The sequence below is a fragment of the Apteryx mantelli genome, chromosome 2 (genome assembly GCF_036417845.1).
Source record: "Apteryx mantelli isolate bAptMan1 chromosome 2, bAptMan1.hap1, whole genome shotgun sequence".
Lineage (NCBI taxonomy): Eukaryota > Metazoa > Chordata > Aves > Apterygiformes > Apterygidae > Apteryx > Apteryx mantelli.
In genome coordinates, this window is record NC_089979.1 from 1,795,642 (window position 1) to 1,812,273 (window position 16,632).

Below are 16,632 nucleotides of genomic sequence, written 5' to 3' on the forward strand. Positions count from 1 at the left end.
GTTTAACTTTCCCATCGGGTGCAGATGAAGGCGCTCGGAGCGGCCGCGTCTGGGGGGGGGGGGAAGGCCTCTTTTTATTGAAAAAACATAACGGTGCCGCCCGGCGCGTGATTTACCGCCGGCGTCCGCTCCTCGGGCTGGATAATATGTTTCTATTAGATTTCTCCCGCGCGCTGCCTCCGTCGCCGCGCGGAGTGGCGAGTTCCTCCGCCTGCCTGACACCTTCTTCGGCTTAGGCAAAATAAATGTTGATTTCCATCAGCGGGAAGAGCGCTGGAAGCCCTCGCTCTCCGCCGAGGCTGACAAGCTCAGCAAAAGCGGCTCGGCTCCGCGCCGCGGGCTCGCCGGCCGGCCCTGCTCCTCTCCTCGGAAGCAGTTCAATCATCGTGATGAAAAAAGGGGCTTCTTCGCCCGGCTTTCGCTAACTAGAAATTATATACCTGGTTCCTGGAAGATGGATGGCGGCGCCTCGCCGAAAGGCGGAGGGTTGGGAGAGGGGAGCGCGGGAAGCGCTCGGCGCCGCCCGAGATTGATCGCGCAATTTGCAGAATCTCCCATGCACAAAAGCAGAAAATATATATATATTTCGCCCCGGCCGGCTGAGGGGGTTTTTTTTGGGGGGCCTCCGCTCGCCGCCGGCGGGCCGTTCCCGCGGAAAGACGGAGCGGTTTGGGGGGATAACGCCTCCGCGCCTGGTTTCTCGCGTCGAGCAAGGGGGGGGGCAAAGCGGCGAGGCCGAAGGCCAGGTCGGCGTCCGCGGGCCGGGGCCGCGCTCCGGGGCTCGCCGTGTATGCTGTCCGTCCATCCGTGGCGTTCCTTTCCCGGAGCGGGGTTGAAAAACGCCTCCTTGCCGTCGCCGCCGAGAAGCCGGATCGCGCCGCCGGCGGTCGGTTGCTCTCGGACGACCCGTCTTGCTTCGGCCTCGGCGGCGGCGGCGGCGGCGGCTGCTCCCCCCCGCGGCGCCTCGGCGCTTTTAAATCCGAAGCGTCCGCCGTAAAACCAACCCGGCTCTGCAAAACCCCGCGCGGCCGCCGGGAAGCTAATTGCAGGCAATTAAAAAAGTAGCTGCTGCTGCTTCGTCTTTTTTTCCCTTCCCTTTTTCCCCCGCAAAAAAAAAATCTATATTTCTGCTTCTCTAACAATATTTGCTTTGGGCGGCCACGCGGGCCGTTTTCCTGCTGCTGCCGGCTGATGGAGTTTCCCCGGCCGCTCCGCGGGGATGGAGCCGTTCCCCGGCGCTCCCGGCGGCTTGGCTCAGGGAGGGGTTGGAAAATCTCTTTCGCCGTCCTCGGCCTCGCGACGGGGGAAAAAATCCTCGTTCCCGCACGTCGCCCTCCCGGGTGCTGCCTCCACCGGGTCCTTTTGGTGACTTCTTTGGGAGAGCCGGAGCTGGAGCCGGATCGGGCTTTACAGGCGCTGCACTGACTGCCAAGGAAAGTACTATACAGTATGTAGTACTATACTTATATAGTACTATAAAGTACTTTATAAGTAAAATACTGGAAAATTGGGTGGGCAAATGCATCCGGCAAAATGATCCTCGGAGTCTCGCCTTGCCGCCGGCACACTCCCAGGCTCCCATTTTGCCGGCGCCTCTCCAGCAACGAACCCCCATCCTCCCACCCGCTCCACGCTTCGGGCGGAAACCTCCGTTTGCGCATCGCGCCCGGATTTATCGGAGGAGCCGTTCAGGAGCCGGGTGCTTTCCGCGGAGAAGGGGCGCCCCGCGCGCCCGGCCGGGTGCCGGCGGACGCGTCGCCGCCGTCGGAAGCCGCGTTAGCCGGCGTCGCGGGTGACTAATAGCCGAGGCGGTCGGGGCTGCCGTGCAGCCCTCTGATGTATGGGTGTTATATTAAGGGCGGAAAGGTGCTAAATGAGCCCTCTTTATTTTACATAAATTAGCTCAAAAGCGATGTATCACTGCCAGGGCTCGCGCGGGCGCCGAGCGAGTTTGTTTACCCAAGTCGAAAAGCGAAGGAAAACTTGCCGACGTGACCCGTTGCCTTCCCCGGGTCCCGGCGTGTGCCGTGGCTTCCCGGCGGTGGGAACGGCGCCGGCTCCTCGCTCCCGCTGCTGCTTCCACGGGTTGGCCGGCCGGCGGCGTTGCCCTCTCGGAAGCGTGATGCGGCGGGGAAAGCCGGTTTGGCGGAAGGGTTTTTGAAACGGGGACGGCTTGGATGGCGGAAGAGATCGGCAAAATGGGAAGCGCGCGTAAGTCCTACGTTGCTTCGCACGTCTCCGACCGGACTCTGCCTCTGGGTGGACTTTGGCATTTGGGCCAGGCTCTCTCTATCCTCCCTAATGATTTTCCTCTCTTGTAATCCCAAAGGAGAGAGGACTTCTCCAAAAAGTCCTCGCTGCTTAATAACGTAGCTTTTTCTGGGAGATCTCCCCCTTCCGCGCTAGCCTCGGGGTCTTCTCCTGGACCAAGCGACCACCACGCTCCTACCTGCCCGTTGGGGAAGATCGTGTGGTCGCCAGCGTGTAAAACCCTCCAAGCACCCCGTGCGCTCCATACGGACGTAAAAAAAGGAGAAAACGGGCAGAAATGGACACTCTGGCTTTGCCAGGTGGTGGGACTTCATGTCATCTGCCAGGGTTGATGAAGAGCGCGCGGACTGGGTCCTGCAAAGGGGTCCAGGCACCCCTGGGCAGGAGGTTTCAGCTTGATACCATGGTCGAGGTCCTCGGGAAACGGAGGAGATGAGGCCCACGAGGCCACCACCTGGTGGTTTTTACAGTGATGGATCCGTGCTGCAATCCCCTTCCTTGAAGCCCCACGTCAGGTTCGGGAAAGCCGAGCGAGCGCCGGCGGGGAGAAGGTCCCTGGGGGACCCTCCAGATCTCTGCTTCCGCCTGCCGGGCCGAGCGGACGGGAAGCATTTTCCCGGACAGTGGCTGGTGCCTGCTAGATGGCAGCAGCACTCTCCGCCTCGGCGGGCGCTGGAAGCAAGCATCGCTGACCTGCATCCCGTGCATCCCGTTACCCGGAGCGGCTGGAGTGTTAACCCCTTGCTCGCCGCGCTCCGCTCCTCTTTGCCGCTCCGAAAGCGGATCGCGGCACTGGTCCCGTGCCGCCGTTGGAAGCGCTGCCCCGGATCCTCGGCCCAAGCCAGCCCCGCTGCAAACGGCCTCGCGGCGCTCCGGCAGGGCCGGAGGCGTTGCCGGCGGGTTTTCCGTAACGGCCCCTGGGGGTCCGATGCTGCGACTGGGATGAAGTCGGGAATCGAAACGAACGCGTGATGATTTTTCTCCTCTTTTTTTTCTCCCTCTCTGCTGCCAGGTACCGCCAAGCGGAAAAGGGCTTTTGCGTCCTCCAGGGGCTCGGAAAACGCGGCCCTCGAGGAGGGAGGAGGCGGCAGAGGTGAGGCTGGCGGAGCGGGCGCCCCCGTCCTGTCCCCCCCCTGCCCATGGGGTGAGTCACATCAGCCGGCAGCTGCTCCCGCGGCCCCCGGGGGACGGGAACGCTGCCGCTTCCGTGCCCAGGTGGCGCGGGACCCGCGCGGCGGCTTCTCCCCGCGGTCCCCAGCCGCCGGCGCGCGGAGAGGACCGGGAGCATCCGCGGGGAGGGCGCCGCGGCTCTCGCCAGCTGCCCGCGCGTCCCCTGCCGCCGCCACCGCCGACCGGCCCCTGGGGAGCGGACGGGACGCGCTGGTGCCGTTTTGCCGCGGCTGGGGGGCCCAACCAGGCTCTGCCACGGCTCGTTCCCGGCTCCCCTCTCCGGGGAAATCCATCGCTTTAGCCCGCCCGGAGCAGGGGGCGCGAAGCCCGGGGACGGTGCATCTCCTCCACCTTCACCTTCTTCTCCTCTCCTTCCAGGGAAGCGGCTGCAGATCAAGCCCAGGCTGTGAGCGAGACCTTCCCGGCGCCCGGCGCCGACCATTCCCCACTCCCGGTCCCGCGCAGCGGCCCAAGAGCTCAGGAAACGCAGCGCCGGGCACGGCCTGGCACCTACCTCAGGACACCGCGCAGGGCCGGCGGTGTCTCCTTTTCCTTTCGCTTCCCGAGACGTCCATCCGTCCGTCCGTCCGCCGGAGCGGGAAGAAGCGTCACCGGTTTCCCCCGGCCCCGGCGCTCGGGGAGGTGGCTTTGTTAAAGTGTTTTAATTTTCAAATAAATTATCTTTTAAGCTGGCTGCTTTAAGCCGGACCCCGCCGCCGGCCTTGCGGTGAGGTTTCAGTGTCGGGGGGACACTCGGGTCCCCGTCGGTCCCCCTCGACTGCTCAAATCACAGCTGCTGAGGCTCGGGGGTCCCGTGAGCTCTCGTTCGTGATAGCAAGGTACAAGGCAGGACATAAAGAGGCTAAAGGACCCCGAGGAACTTAATTCTCAGTTTCGGTGTCCCCCCCCCGTGGCTGGCGTTTGCTGTCCCCAGAGTTGAACCCTGCTGGTGGCTGCCCGGCGTGGGACAGGAGTGTCCGGTGGCCGCCAACGCGAGGGCCGGGCTCACGGGTCGGATGCGCGTGGGAGTCGTTCCCCTCCGTCCCCCCGCGTCCCCCCCGCCGCCGGCGCGGCGCCCGGTGCTGGCAGTGGCCGCGAGCCGTCATGCGGGGACGGGTGACGAGGACCCGTTTGCGGCGAGAGCCGCCGTCACCCCAGGCTCCCGTTCCTGGGCCGAGAGCCCAGCTGGGTCCGTCTTTCTGCCCTGGAGCGGAGGCGTCAGGTCTTTGGTTTCCTTATTTTTAGGGGGCGATTTCTCGCGGGATGCCGGAGCGGAGCCAGGTGCCGAGCTGGTGGCCAGCAGGAACGTGCCCTGCGCCCTCGGTCCGTCCCCCCCCCCCCCCGAATCTGCTCTTCTGGGGACTTCAGGCCACTCCAAATCCGCACGGGGGCAAAGCAGCTTCCCGCCGTCCCTGGTAGAAACCAGCCCCGTTAGTGCCATCGCTCGGCAAATCGGGAATGCCCAATGGCTCCGTGTCGTCCCTTCCGGGCGGTCGCATCTCTAAGCTACGGGCAGGTTCCTTCTTTTTTTATTTCTTTCGCCCGTGGAAACTGTCCGGGGGTCCCGCCGGGGAAGAGCAGCCGGCCCCTGGGGGATTTAGCACCTTTGGGAGATGAATTTGGGGGCGACCACGTTGCCAACACGGGATCAGCCCTTGGGATGCCCCCGTTGGGATGCTCGGGCCCGGCCACCTGCGTGTCCCTCGCCTGGGGCCGGGTCCATCCCCCGTGTCTTTTATTGACCTGTGCGTTTTGATATTTAAATAAAAGAGTTTCTGCCTGAAAAAAAGCCCGGTTTTGAGCGTGGCTTTGCTCTTCTTTCAGCCCGGCTCCGGGATGGCGGGGGGGGGCGGGGTGGGGGCGTCCGTCTGTCCGTCCAGCCCGAATAGATCCGCCGAGCTTTTGTGGCGTGAAATGGGCGATTTGGGGGGGGTCAATCTCCCATTTTGGCTGCTCGAGGAGCCGCTAACCCCGACAAAGGTCCTGCCCTTGCTCCAGATCTTCCCGTTTTTGTGTTTTAAACGACTCCCCCCCTGCCCCCAGCTGAAAACACCCGCGGGGCAGGGTGGTGGTGGCCGAGGAAAGAGGCGTTTGAACAGCTTTTCCCTAGCGCCAAGCGACGGCTTCCTGGGAAAAAAAAAAACACCCTGAAACCAGGCTGCAGGAGCGCTGCCGTGCCGGGGCCGCGGCGGCTCCGCGTGGAGCAGCGCGGACGGGGGGGAACGAAGAGCCGAAATCACCGAGGTGGGAAACGGGGCCGCTGGCTCCGGACCGCGGCTCCCCCCGCCCGCCGATGGGGGGGGGGGCAACGTGGAAAACCACGGGAGAAAAAATGCACTTTTTTAGCTTTTTTTTCCTTTTTTTCCCCCCCCCTTTTCTCCCGCCGAGCGCCGCGGGGTTAAATTGCCGCCGTCGGGGGGCAGAGCCGGGCCGGCGCCCTGCTGCTTCCCGGCGGGGGGGGGGGGGGAGGATCCTTGCCGGCCGCCGGGATTTTCCCCCCCGGGATAAAGGGGCTGTTTGGGGGATCGAGGAGGGCAACGCGCCTGCAGGACACCGTCAACTTTTCCTGGAAAATCCCCCCCCCCACTCCTTCGGCACGGCCCTCGGTCCCCGTGCCCCCCGCTGGGAAGCAGGTGCCGGCATAGCATCACCCGCTGGCTCACTTTTCTCCCACCCCCCCCCCAACAGCCTTCCTCCCCCCTCCTCCTCCTCCTCCTCCTCCTCGGCAGCGCGCCTGGAGCCCGGCCCGCTCCTAATCCCGCCGCGGCTCCTCCCCGCTCCCCCCCCCCCCGACCCGCGCTGCCGACGGGCTCCGAAATGAGCCGTGGGAAAGCGCCGCGGGGAGGGTTTTTTTTATTTTATTTATTTTATTTATTTCCCCCCCCTTGGAAAAAAGTGCAATAGCATTGCAAAAAGGTCGTGCGACCCCCGCTTGGGCATTGCCTCCGTCCCCCCGGCCGGGATTGGGGGGGGGGGGTCCCTTCATCCCGCATTTGGGTTGCTCCGGCGTGGCGTAATCGCGCTTTCATCCCGGCCCGCTCCCCGGCTACCTTAAAGCCAGCATTTCCCCCCCCCCCAAAAAAAATTGCCGCCTGCAGCCTTTGGGGTGGGGGGAGGCCAGGTGCGGAGGGGAATTTGGGGTTAAACCCTGCCGTTGGCTCGGTCCTAGCGCCCTGGCTAGCGTCGGAGGAGGCCGGCGGGAAGCTTCCTCCGAGAGCCGCCAGGGCAGGAAGAGGAGGGGGGGGCCCATCACCGTGGCCTCAGGCCTCACCGAGACGGGAGCTGACCGGAGAGGTCGCGGGTCTTCCCTCTGCGGCTGCAGAGGGCCCGTGGGGCAGCCCGTGCAGGGGCAGCAGGGTCTGGGGTGGGGGGGGGGGGTCACCTCGTCTTTTGGGTCCTGCCTGTTAGAGTTTTGATGCCGCCTTCAGCGTTTTTGGGCAACATCCCGGCGCTGCATCCGTTTAAAGCCGTGTCTTCCCCGTTTCCTTGGGTTTGAAAGTGAGAGGGGGCAGCTGTACCTCTCCCTGCTTTATCGCCACGCCGGCTGTGCCCACACCAGTCTCCCCCAGGCGCCTCCCCAGAGCTCTCCCGGAGCGCCGCTTCCCGGCTTTCACCTCTGAGAGCTTTACAAAAGGCCCCGTCTCTCCTTGCACCCATTTCCCAGCTGGGAAAACTGAGGCCGGGAGCGGGGCGCTGCGCAGGGCTCAGCAGAGGGCAGCTTCGAGCCCGTCTCCCGCTGTGCGCGGGTGGGAAGTTGGGTCCGGACGGCCCCATTGCAGCTCGGCCCACCCCCCCCATGGGCCCCCCATCACGGCTCGGCCCCCTGGGGTGCACCCGTGGGCCCCCACCATGTCTCAACCCCCCCCCCCGTGGCAGCTCAGCCCCCTCCGTGTGCACCCGCAGGCCTGCAGCCTTGGCAAGGCCCCGTCGTGGCCGCGCTTGGAGGGGGGGGGGGGACGACACGCATAACTTGGGGAGGGCCCAGGCGTCCGGGGCCCAGCACCCCCCCCCCTCCATGCAACTCCCCCCCCCCCCCATGCAACCCCCCCCCCGGGAGGATGCGCCCTCTGCCCGCCAGGCTGCTCCCGCCGCAGATTGACAGCTGCCCGCGGGGCGTTGCCATGGGGATATGCAAATCGAGGCGGGCGGCCGCGGCGCCCATAGGCGGCTGCGCGGGAGGCCCCGCCCCGAGGGGCGTGGCCGGGCGGCGCTCCCCATATAAAGGGCGGCGGGCTCCATTCAGCGGCCCCGGGAGCGGCGCGGCGCGGCTGCGTGCAGCGCCGAGCACCGGCGGCAGCGGGCAGGCAGGGGGGTGCCGGGCCCCCGCCCCCCAGGGCACCGGGGCCGGGAGGAGGCGGCAGAGGGCAGGGACAGGCTTGCGGCCCCCCGGGGGAGGTGGGGCCGGGGCAGGTGCCAGGGGAGGCAGGAAGGGGGCGGGCGGGGTGCCGGCTGCCCCTCGCCATTGGGAGCCGGCCGCAGGCAGCGGCGGAGCGGCAGAGCCGTGCTGGAGAGCGCCCGGCGCCGCGCCCGCGGGCTCCGCTTCCCGGCGGCGGAGGGGTGTGCGCGGTGCGGCCGCAACCCCGGAGTCCGGCCGCACCTTAGAGCTAAGTCCCGGCGGAGAGTCCCGCAGCAGCGTCCCGGCGCCCGGCTGCGTCCCGGAGCAGGGTCCCGGCAGAGAGTCCCGGAGCCCGGCTGAACCTCGGAGCAAAGTCCCGGCTGCACCTCGGAGCGGAGCCCCCGGAGCAAAGTCCCATCGGCGGCTGCTTCCCGGAGCCCGGCTGCACCCCGGCGCTCGGCTGCAGCTCGGATCAAGATCCCGTCGGCGGCCGCTCCCGGAGTCCGGTTGCAACCCGGAGCTCGGCTGCAGCCCGGAGCAAGGTCCCGTCGGCGGTTCCCGGTGCCCGGCTGCACCCCAGAGCAAGGTCCCGTCGGCGGCTCCCGAAGCCCGGCTGCACCCCGGCGCCCAGCCGCAGCCCGGAGCAAGGTCCCGTCGGCGGCTGCACCGCGGAGCCCGGCTGCACCCCGCAGCCCGGAGCAAGGTCCCGTCGGCTGCACCGCGGAGCCCGGTTGCACCCCGGAGCAAGGTCCCGTCGGCGGCTCCCGGAGCCCGGCCGCAGCCCGGAACAAGGTCCCGTCGGCGGCTGCACCGCGGAGCCCGGCGCCGGCCCGCAGCGGAGCCAGGTCCCGGCAGCGGCGGAGGCTCGGCGGTGAGCGGCGGGGCCCGGCGAGCGCCTGGCGGCCCCTCCATGGACTGAGATGGCCTCGGAGCTGGCCATGAGCGCGGAGCTGCCCACCAGCCCCCTCGCCATCGAGTACGTGAACGACTTCGACCTCATGAAGTTCGAGGTGAAGAAGGAGCCGGCCGAGGCGGAGCGGCTCTGCCACCGCCTGCCCGCCGGCTCGCTCTCCTCCACGCCGCTCAGCACCCCCTGCTCCTCGGTGCCTTCCTCGCCCAGCTTCTGCGCTCCCAGCCCCGGCGGGCAACCCACCGGCGGCCCCGGCGCCGCGCCGCTCGGCTCCAAGCCGCAGCTGGAGGAGCTCTACTGGATGTCGGGCTACCAGCACCACCTCAACCCCGAGGCGCTCAACCTGACGCCCGAGGACGCCGTGGAGGCGCTCATCGGCGCCCCGCACCACCACCACCACCACCACCAGGGCTACGAGTCGTTCCGGCCTCAGCCCTTCGGCGGCGAGGAGCTGCCGCCCGCCGGCGGCCACCACCACGCCGCCCACCACCACCACCACCACCACCACCACCACCTGCGCCTCGAGGACCGCTTCTCCGACGACCAGCTGGTGAGTATGTCGGTGCGGGAGCTCAACCGGCAGCTGCGGGGCTTCAGCAAGGAGGAGGTGATCCGCCTCAAGCAGAAGAGGAGGACCTTGAAGAACCGCGGCTACGCGCAGTCCTGCCGCTACAAGCGCGTCCAGCAGCGGCACATCCTGGAGAACGAGAAGTGCCAGCTCCAGAGCCAGGTGGAGCAGCTCAAACAGGAGGTCTCCCGGCTGGCCAAGGAGCGGGATCTGTACAAAGAGAAGTACGAGAAGCTGGCGGCGGCCCGCGCCTTCCCGCGGGCGCCCTCGCCGCCCGCCGCCCCCAAGGCGCCCGCCGACTTCTTCCTCTGAGCCGGCCCCGCTCGCCCCGCGCCGCCCGCAGCAGCAGCAGCAGGAGGATTATCCATTATTATTATTATTACTATTATTAATTATTCTCCCCCTCCTCCTCCTCCTCCTCCTCCCCCCAAATTTTAAGCGGGCCGCTGGAAGAGGCGGCTGCCCCGCGGGCCTCGGACTGGAGCGGGGGGAGCCGCCGGGGCCAGCCTGCATGCGGGACGTGTACGGCGCCGCCGGACCGCGGGGGCCGGGGGCTTGGCTTTTCCTCCTTTCCCTCTTTTTTTCCTCTCTTTTTCCCTTGTTTTTTTTCCCCCTTTCCACCCCCCTTCCCCTCCTACTTTTTTTTTTTTTTTCCTCACCCGCCCGTGTGTGTTTCTCGGCGGGAGCCCCGCTCCGCCGTCCTTTCCCCCCCACCCCTTCCCCGTCCTCCTCTCCCCTTTATTTTACTTCACTTCATTTTATTTTATCTTATTTTATTTTATTTTTTTCCTCCTCCGGGGCTCCCGGCGCCCAGGCCGAGGAGCGGCGGCCGGGGGGGTCCCGGGCAGCGCTGCGCCCTGCCCGCCCGCAGCCCCGGGGCGGCGAACCTGAGCCACACTTTAACTTATTCACCCCTGTACATATGTAGAATTTAGTTAGTTTTCTGCCCCCCCCCTTTTTTTTTTCTTTTTCCCCCTCCTGAGCCTATATTTTGCTTGGTGATTTACGGAAAAAAAAAAATCCTTAAAAAAACAAAAAAACAAAAAAACACGAGTCTTAAAGTTTGTATGTAATAGCATGCAAATAATATCCGAGTTAATTTAACGATGTTGGGAAGAAGCCGAATGCACTATATACAGGAATCAATTGGGTTAAATAATACTGTTGTTTTATAGAGATTTAAAATTATCTATGCTCTTAAAAATAGTGTGTGGGGGGGAGAGGTAACAATTCTAGGGTGACCTGAAAGGCAATATAGTAATATATGGACTGCAAACGGTTGGCTGCTATCTCACTATGCACCAGATTTATTTATTAACCCTCGGGAAACGAAATATTATTTTAACCTCGATGTTTAAGGAAGGAGAGGAAAGAAAATGCACATTATTTCTTGCGCAGAAAAAAAAAGAAAGAAAAGCAATTCGTGCAATTGTGCGTGGAGTGAAAGTGGGGCCGATCCTGTGCAGAGGAGCGGGTTTTTTTAAAAAACAAGTTGCTTATTTTAAAAGAAAAAGGAAAAAAAAAAACCTTGGGGAAAACACAAGGGTCTTGCGAACAAAGCAAGCTTGGGAGCCTGGTGCATTTTAGGTACTGATCGTGCAAAGCGTTTTTAACGACCTGTTGTTTCGATTTGTGACGGTTTTAACAATGTTGCATCAAGATAAAAACTTATATTCAACTAGAGCCTGGGTCGGGTTTTCTCTAAACCGGGGGACCCCGCAGCCTCGCCTTTCGTTTGGGTTTTTTTTTGGTTTGTTTTTCCTTTTTTTTGCCTCTTCTTTCCCTTCTGCGTCCCCGCGCCGGTGAAAACCCACCCGGGGCGAGGGGACGCGGCGAGCCGGGACCGGGGGAGCTCGTACCTTTGGGCTCGCAAGGGAAAATCCCACCTTAACCCTTGGCGTCGCCTATAGCTGGGACCCGAGACCCACCGCCTTGGCCGAGCTCCGGCTTTTCGCTTTTCCTGCCTCTTTTTCCAGCCGGGCAGCGCGGTTCCCGGGCCGGAGGCTCCCGGGCGCCCTGCAGACCATCGTCCCCACGGTTGCCGAAAAGTCACCTTCTCCCCCCAACCCCGGGGGGGGGGGACCCTGGATCCCGTTTGGCCCCAGCCTGATACCGCCCCGGTGAGCCAGTGGCTTTATCTGAAATGCTAATAAAAACTGCTTCGTTTCCCCTTTTCGGCTGCTCCTTTTGGAGCTTTTAATTAAGGGAGGGGGAAGAAGGGAAGGGGGGGGAGAAATAAACAACCCACCTCCCCTAAAGGAAGGCTTTAGGGACAGCATTTTTGCCAGCGTTTCGGGTTTTTTTTCCCAGGCGTTACAGGGGTTGGTCGCAGGAATGTGCATCCCGGACGGCTCGCCGCGGTCGTCCGTGGGAAAACCTGGGCACGGCTGCCCGGCTCACCGTGTCTGCATCGCGGCTTTCCCCGGCTGCCGGGCTCGGCGGGGTCCGAGGGATTTCCAGCCTATATATATGTATATATACATATATAGCCATATATATTTATGTTTTTTCCTATGTTTTCGCGCAGGGCTCGGCCTCGGGCGGGCGACCGTCTCCCAGAGGGTCGCTGCCCCCAGCGCCCTGGCGGCGCCGCGTTTCCTCCCGGCGCCCTCCGTAAATCACCTTCCCGGCTCCCTCCGGCATCCCCCTGCCTCCATTCCCGGGCGGGCATCCCGGCTTCTCCCGGGAACCTCTGGGTGCCAGTGCAGGGCACTGATTTTTTTTTGGGGGGGGGGGGAGGCTGCAGCTGGGATGTGCCACAGCCATGCAAGAGGCCTTGGGGGGGTCGGTGGAGTTGCGTCCCCCCCTCCCCAGCCCTCTTAATACTGATTTTTATTTCCATTGCTCTTAGGGCTGACTTTATGGGGAGACTTCGGGGGGCCTGGCCCCGTCCCCGCCAGGCCCTGTGGCCGCGGGGCTCTCCGCAGCCCGTGCTGTTTCCCCCCCCCCCCCGCCTCGGCCTTTTTAAGGGTGAATTTTTGGGGTGAATCTCAGCTCCCCGCTGGGTTGCAGCCTGGGCCCTGCAGCCCATCGCTCCGCCGCACCAGCTCTCCCTCCTGTGTTGTTTTTATTTTCTTCAGCTTTTATTATTATTATTATTATTATTTTGCATTTTATTTTAATCTCCCCCCCCCCACACACATGTTTTTGGAGAGCAGTTCCAGCCCAGCCAGCCGGCTCCGTGCCTAAATAAGGAGCGTCGGTGACTTTGGGGAGAGGCAGGGGGTCCAGGGCCGGAGCCTGCCGCAATCACGGCAGTTCTCCAGCTCTGCCCTGGCTCTGAGGGGCCCCACGGATATATATATATATTTTTCCCCCCCTTCTTTCCAAGCTGGGGAAGATGCTGGCAAAAGCCAGGCCGAGCCCCCGGCTGGATGCAGCACGGGGGTCCGGGCTTGTGGCTGTGCATTGATCCTTTCCAGGAGCAGCTTCCCCCCGGACCTGCCTGCGTCGGTCCCTCCGTCCTGCTGCCCGAGTGCTGGGATTTCTCCCAGCGTCTCCCGGAAAGCGGGTGCGAAGCCCGCGCTGGGCACCAGCAGGAGCGATGTCCCCGGCCCTGCGTTTGGAAAGCTGGAGGGTGCCCCGACCCCATCCTCTGCTGGGACACCCGCTCCATCTTGGGATTGGGGTGCACCCGCGGCAGCCAGGACCCGCTGCAGCTCCCACCATCACCCATCCGGCCGGGTTTCGGCACGGCCCCGCGTCTCCTGTCGGCAAACTGATAATAAAAGTTAAAAAGCAATTCAGCCCCCTGAAGGGGAAGCGTTTACGACTTGTCTCCTCTCGGCAATGGGGGTCGGGCCGAGCCCCACGCAGCCCCCGCTTGCTTTTTGCAGCCCGTCCGGGCTCTTGCGGCACGGCGGGTGCCTCTTTGCAGCCTGCTGGCGCCCGTCGCCCGACTGCGCCTTGCTGAGCGCGCTGCCGGGCCTGGCCTGCGCAGCGGCAGCCGGGCTGCGTGTGTGGCTGCAGCGTGTTGCGGCACGGCGCTCGCTGCGTATTGCAGGGTTGTGTGCGTGTGTGCAGCGTGTTGCACGACTGCGTGTGCATTTGCAGTGTGTTGGTGCATATTGCAGTGCTGAGTGTGTGTGCAGCATGTTGCACGACTGCATATGCATTTGCAGCATGTTGGTGCTTATTGCAGGGCTGAATGTGCAGCGTGTTGGTGCATATTGCAGGGCTGTGTGTGTGTGTGCAGTGTGTTGCACAACTGCGTGTGCATTTGCAGTGTGTTGGTGCATATTGCAGGGCTGTGTGTGTGCATGCGTGCAGCATGTTGCACAACCACATGTGCATTTGCAGCGTGTTGGTGCATATTGCAGGGCTGCGTGTGTGCTTGCAGCGTCCTGGCGTGTGTCGCAGGACCGGGTGCGCGTGTTGCAGCACGTCGCGGGACCGCGTGTGGATTTTGGGTTGCTCTCAGCTTTTTCTTAAGGCTTTCACCACATGTCCCCAGCAGGGCTGGGGCTGGCGTCCCCCTCTATCCCCCCCCCCCCCCCCAAGCGGCGCTGAGCCCCCTGGCCGGGCCAAAAGCGCTGCCGCTGTTTAACCTGTTCAGGCCCTGCATGGAGGCGCCATGGGGCTTCGGGAAGCGGCAGCGCCGGGACCCTCAGCTCCATCCTCTTCCCGCATCCGCTAGCAGCCCCCCCGCCAATGGGTTTCACCCCGCTCTCCCTGGGGCTGCAGGGGCGATTTTGGGTGCTGCACGCTCCCAAACGCGCCCCCCCCCCCCCCCCCCCCCGCCGCCGGGTGGAGCGATTAGCTGGATCGCTGCGGATAACGGGCTTCCTGCAAGCAGGCAGCAAACCGCACCGGGCCTGATCGATGCCGCAGCGCCCAAGCGCCCCTCGCCCGCTCCGCTTCGGTGGTTGATGCCGGCGCTACGGCAGCGCGTTTCGCACCGGTCCCCGAACCCGCGCTACGGCGATTAAAGAGTTTGCCAGGAAGCCGGGGGGGGGGGAAGGGGGGGGGTGAGCTGCTCGGCACGTGCATCGGAAAAGAGGGAATTAACCGAAAATCAGTGCCTTGAGATTCAGCGCGGAAGACACTCCCCCCCCCCAAAAAAAAAAAATCCCAGCAAAATAAGGAGCCTCAGCAGTTTGCACCGGGCTCCGCTCCTCGTCCCAGGGACTCGCTCGCTCTGCCACCGTCCCCGGACACGGGCTGGAGCAGACTATATATATATATATATATATATATATACACACACACACACACACACACACACACACACACACACACACACACACACACATATATATAAAACTTTGGAAAAAACGAGCTAATTTGCTTCTGGCAGCTCGCGGGCTCAATTTCTTGGGCAATCGCGCGGCTCATCCCCGCGGCCGGGGTCGAGTCGTGGTTAAAGGCAGCTCGCCGTGCCCCTGCCTCGCCCGGGCCCTCGGGGGGGGGGAGCCAGGTTTGCATCCATCGCCCTGGGAAAGCGTCGGGTGCCGCCGCCGGGAGCCGAGCGCTGTCCCGTCTCCTCCGGCAGGGCGGGCGCCGGTACGATGCACGTAATTAATTAACGCTAACGGCAGCTTGCTTCGGGCCCGCAGGTTTGCTAGCAATATTTTTTTTGGGGGGGGGTGCTATTGCTAGTCCCTACTCGTCACGCTGCCTGCTAGGGCTGTGCAAGCAAGGAGGGACACGAACAGCCCAGAGGACTCCGCCACCGGGAAACTATTCTTTTCCTCTTAATTTTTGCCCATTAAAAAAGTCCCGGAGCAGTTAACGATTCGCCTCGGGGCGGGATGTTGCTGTTGGGCATCTTCTCGTGGTGGCCCCTAATTTGAGCGTGACACCCGGGCAGAAGGGTGCGTGTGTGTGTGTAAATATGTGCGTGGGGATGTGTGAACCTATATGTGCACTTGCATGTGTGCGCAATAGGATGCCCATGTGTGTATGTATGTGTGCAATAGGGTGTTTGTGCATGCGTGTAAACCCGTGTGCATGCGTGTGCACTAGGTATCTGTGTGCAATCCACGTGTATATACGTATGTGTGCATACCTATGGCACGTATATACCTATGCATGCGCGTGCAATAGGACAGCCGTGAGCCGAAGTGCTCTGCAAAGCGGCCGCCCCGTGCGGCCGGCGTATCACGGCACTGCTGTCCCTGCGGGAAGCGGAGGGGACCGGCAGGCACCGGAGCCCCTCATCCACTCCAGCACCAAGTCAGGGCTCCAGGCACCGTGTCGCATTCGCCCTCTTCCACCAAGGAGCTGGTTTTGCTCTCGTTTCTCCGCTGCGCCCGGTGCTGCCTGAGCCTGGAGGTGCTCGGTGCAAGACGTGCAATGAGAGCGTCAGTCCTCAGGCCTGCCGCTGCCCGGATCCGGTGTAATCACCACCCAGCGACATCCAGAGGCTTCCTGGGTTTTTCTCCTCCTTTTCCTCCTTGGCTTTGGCTGAGAGCAGTGGTGAAGCGGGGCCGGCGGTTGGTGTGGGGGGGGAGCAGGTAGAGCATCCACCGCCCCGATGCCGGGTTATTTATTCATGTAACAGGCCGAGGCTGAGCCTCGGCAGCTGCCGGCTCCCTGGGAGCGCGAGCTGCAATTTGCACAGGCAAAAATAAACTAATTGTTATTTCCAATTTACATACAGGGCAGGCAGCGAGGTGGGGGAGGCGGTTGCAGGGGTTTGGGGGGGGGGGAGGGGGGGGGGATCCTCCTGCCTTTGCCCTTTCCAACACGGCGTGGACGGGGCAGGGGTGGTCTCCATCCATTCCCGCATCCCGCATCCCGCCTGCCTGTCCCGCGGGAGTTACAGCCCGATGCCGGTGGTGCAAAGCCCATTGCCACGGTGGTTCCCGCGCCACCGGGCGCATCCCGCTGCCTCTCCCACTGGAGACCACCCCCCCCCCCCGGCCACATCCCGGGAGCCTTTTTTTTTCGTCATAACGCTTCGAACGAGCCGTCGCGGGCGTTTAATTCAGATTTACGCCGACAGGTCCTGTCCGTTAATTAAATATCAATTGATTGTTCGGAGAGCACTTCCTTGGGTTTATCGCGTTTCTGAGAGACAAATCAAATTGCCACGTCATTAACTTGCAGCTATACAATCCATACATAATTACTGTCTTATTAATACCTCCGAGTTACGAGGAAGTTTTAGGCAATTAATATTTGCGGGATAGTTTGTATCAAGTTAATTCCGCCAGGGTTATGTTAATAATGCGGCCATCTAATAAGCGGGGTAATTAACGTCGCTCTCGTTAGCGTCGTCTCAGATGCCAGTTAAATGTCAGGCCAGGCTCCGCGGCCGCGCTGCGTTTAATTAAACGTGTTATTACAGGGGGACTCGCGGCTGTTACATGTGAATAGAGCCGGGTGCTCGCTGCCGGAGCGGCGCGCGGCTCCGGTCCTGCTTGTGCAAAATGC

At 63.1% G+C, this 16,632-nt stretch overlaps 2 protein-coding genes across 2 annotated transcripts in view; both read left to right on the plus strand.

The window, feature by feature from the left end:
• Nucleotides 1-4,133, plus strand: part of ZC3H3 (zinc finger CCCH-type containing 3) — a 157,351-nt gene extending 153,218 nt beyond the window's left edge. The window contains exons 12-13 of the mRNA XM_067290103.1: nucleotides 3,284-3,364; nucleotides 3,820-4,133. Coding sequence (XP_067146204.1) covers nucleotides 3,284-3,364; nucleotides 3,820-3,851 — 113 coding nt within the window. The 3' untranslated portion in view covers nucleotides 3,852-4,133. The remainder of the gene's footprint in view (nucleotides 1-3,283; nucleotides 3,365-3,819) is intronic.
• A 4,564-nt stretch (nucleotides 4,134-8,697) lies between these two features.
• On the plus strand, nucleotides 8,698-9,604 carry MAFA (MAF bZIP transcription factor A). The gene has a single exon (XM_067292258.1). It carries the CDS (start codon nucleotides 8,698-8,700, stop codon nucleotides 9,565-9,567), a length of 870 nt encoding a protein of 289 aa, XP_067148359.1. The 3' UTR covers nucleotides 9,568-9,604.
• Nucleotides 9,605-16,632: the final 7,028 nt, after the last annotated feature.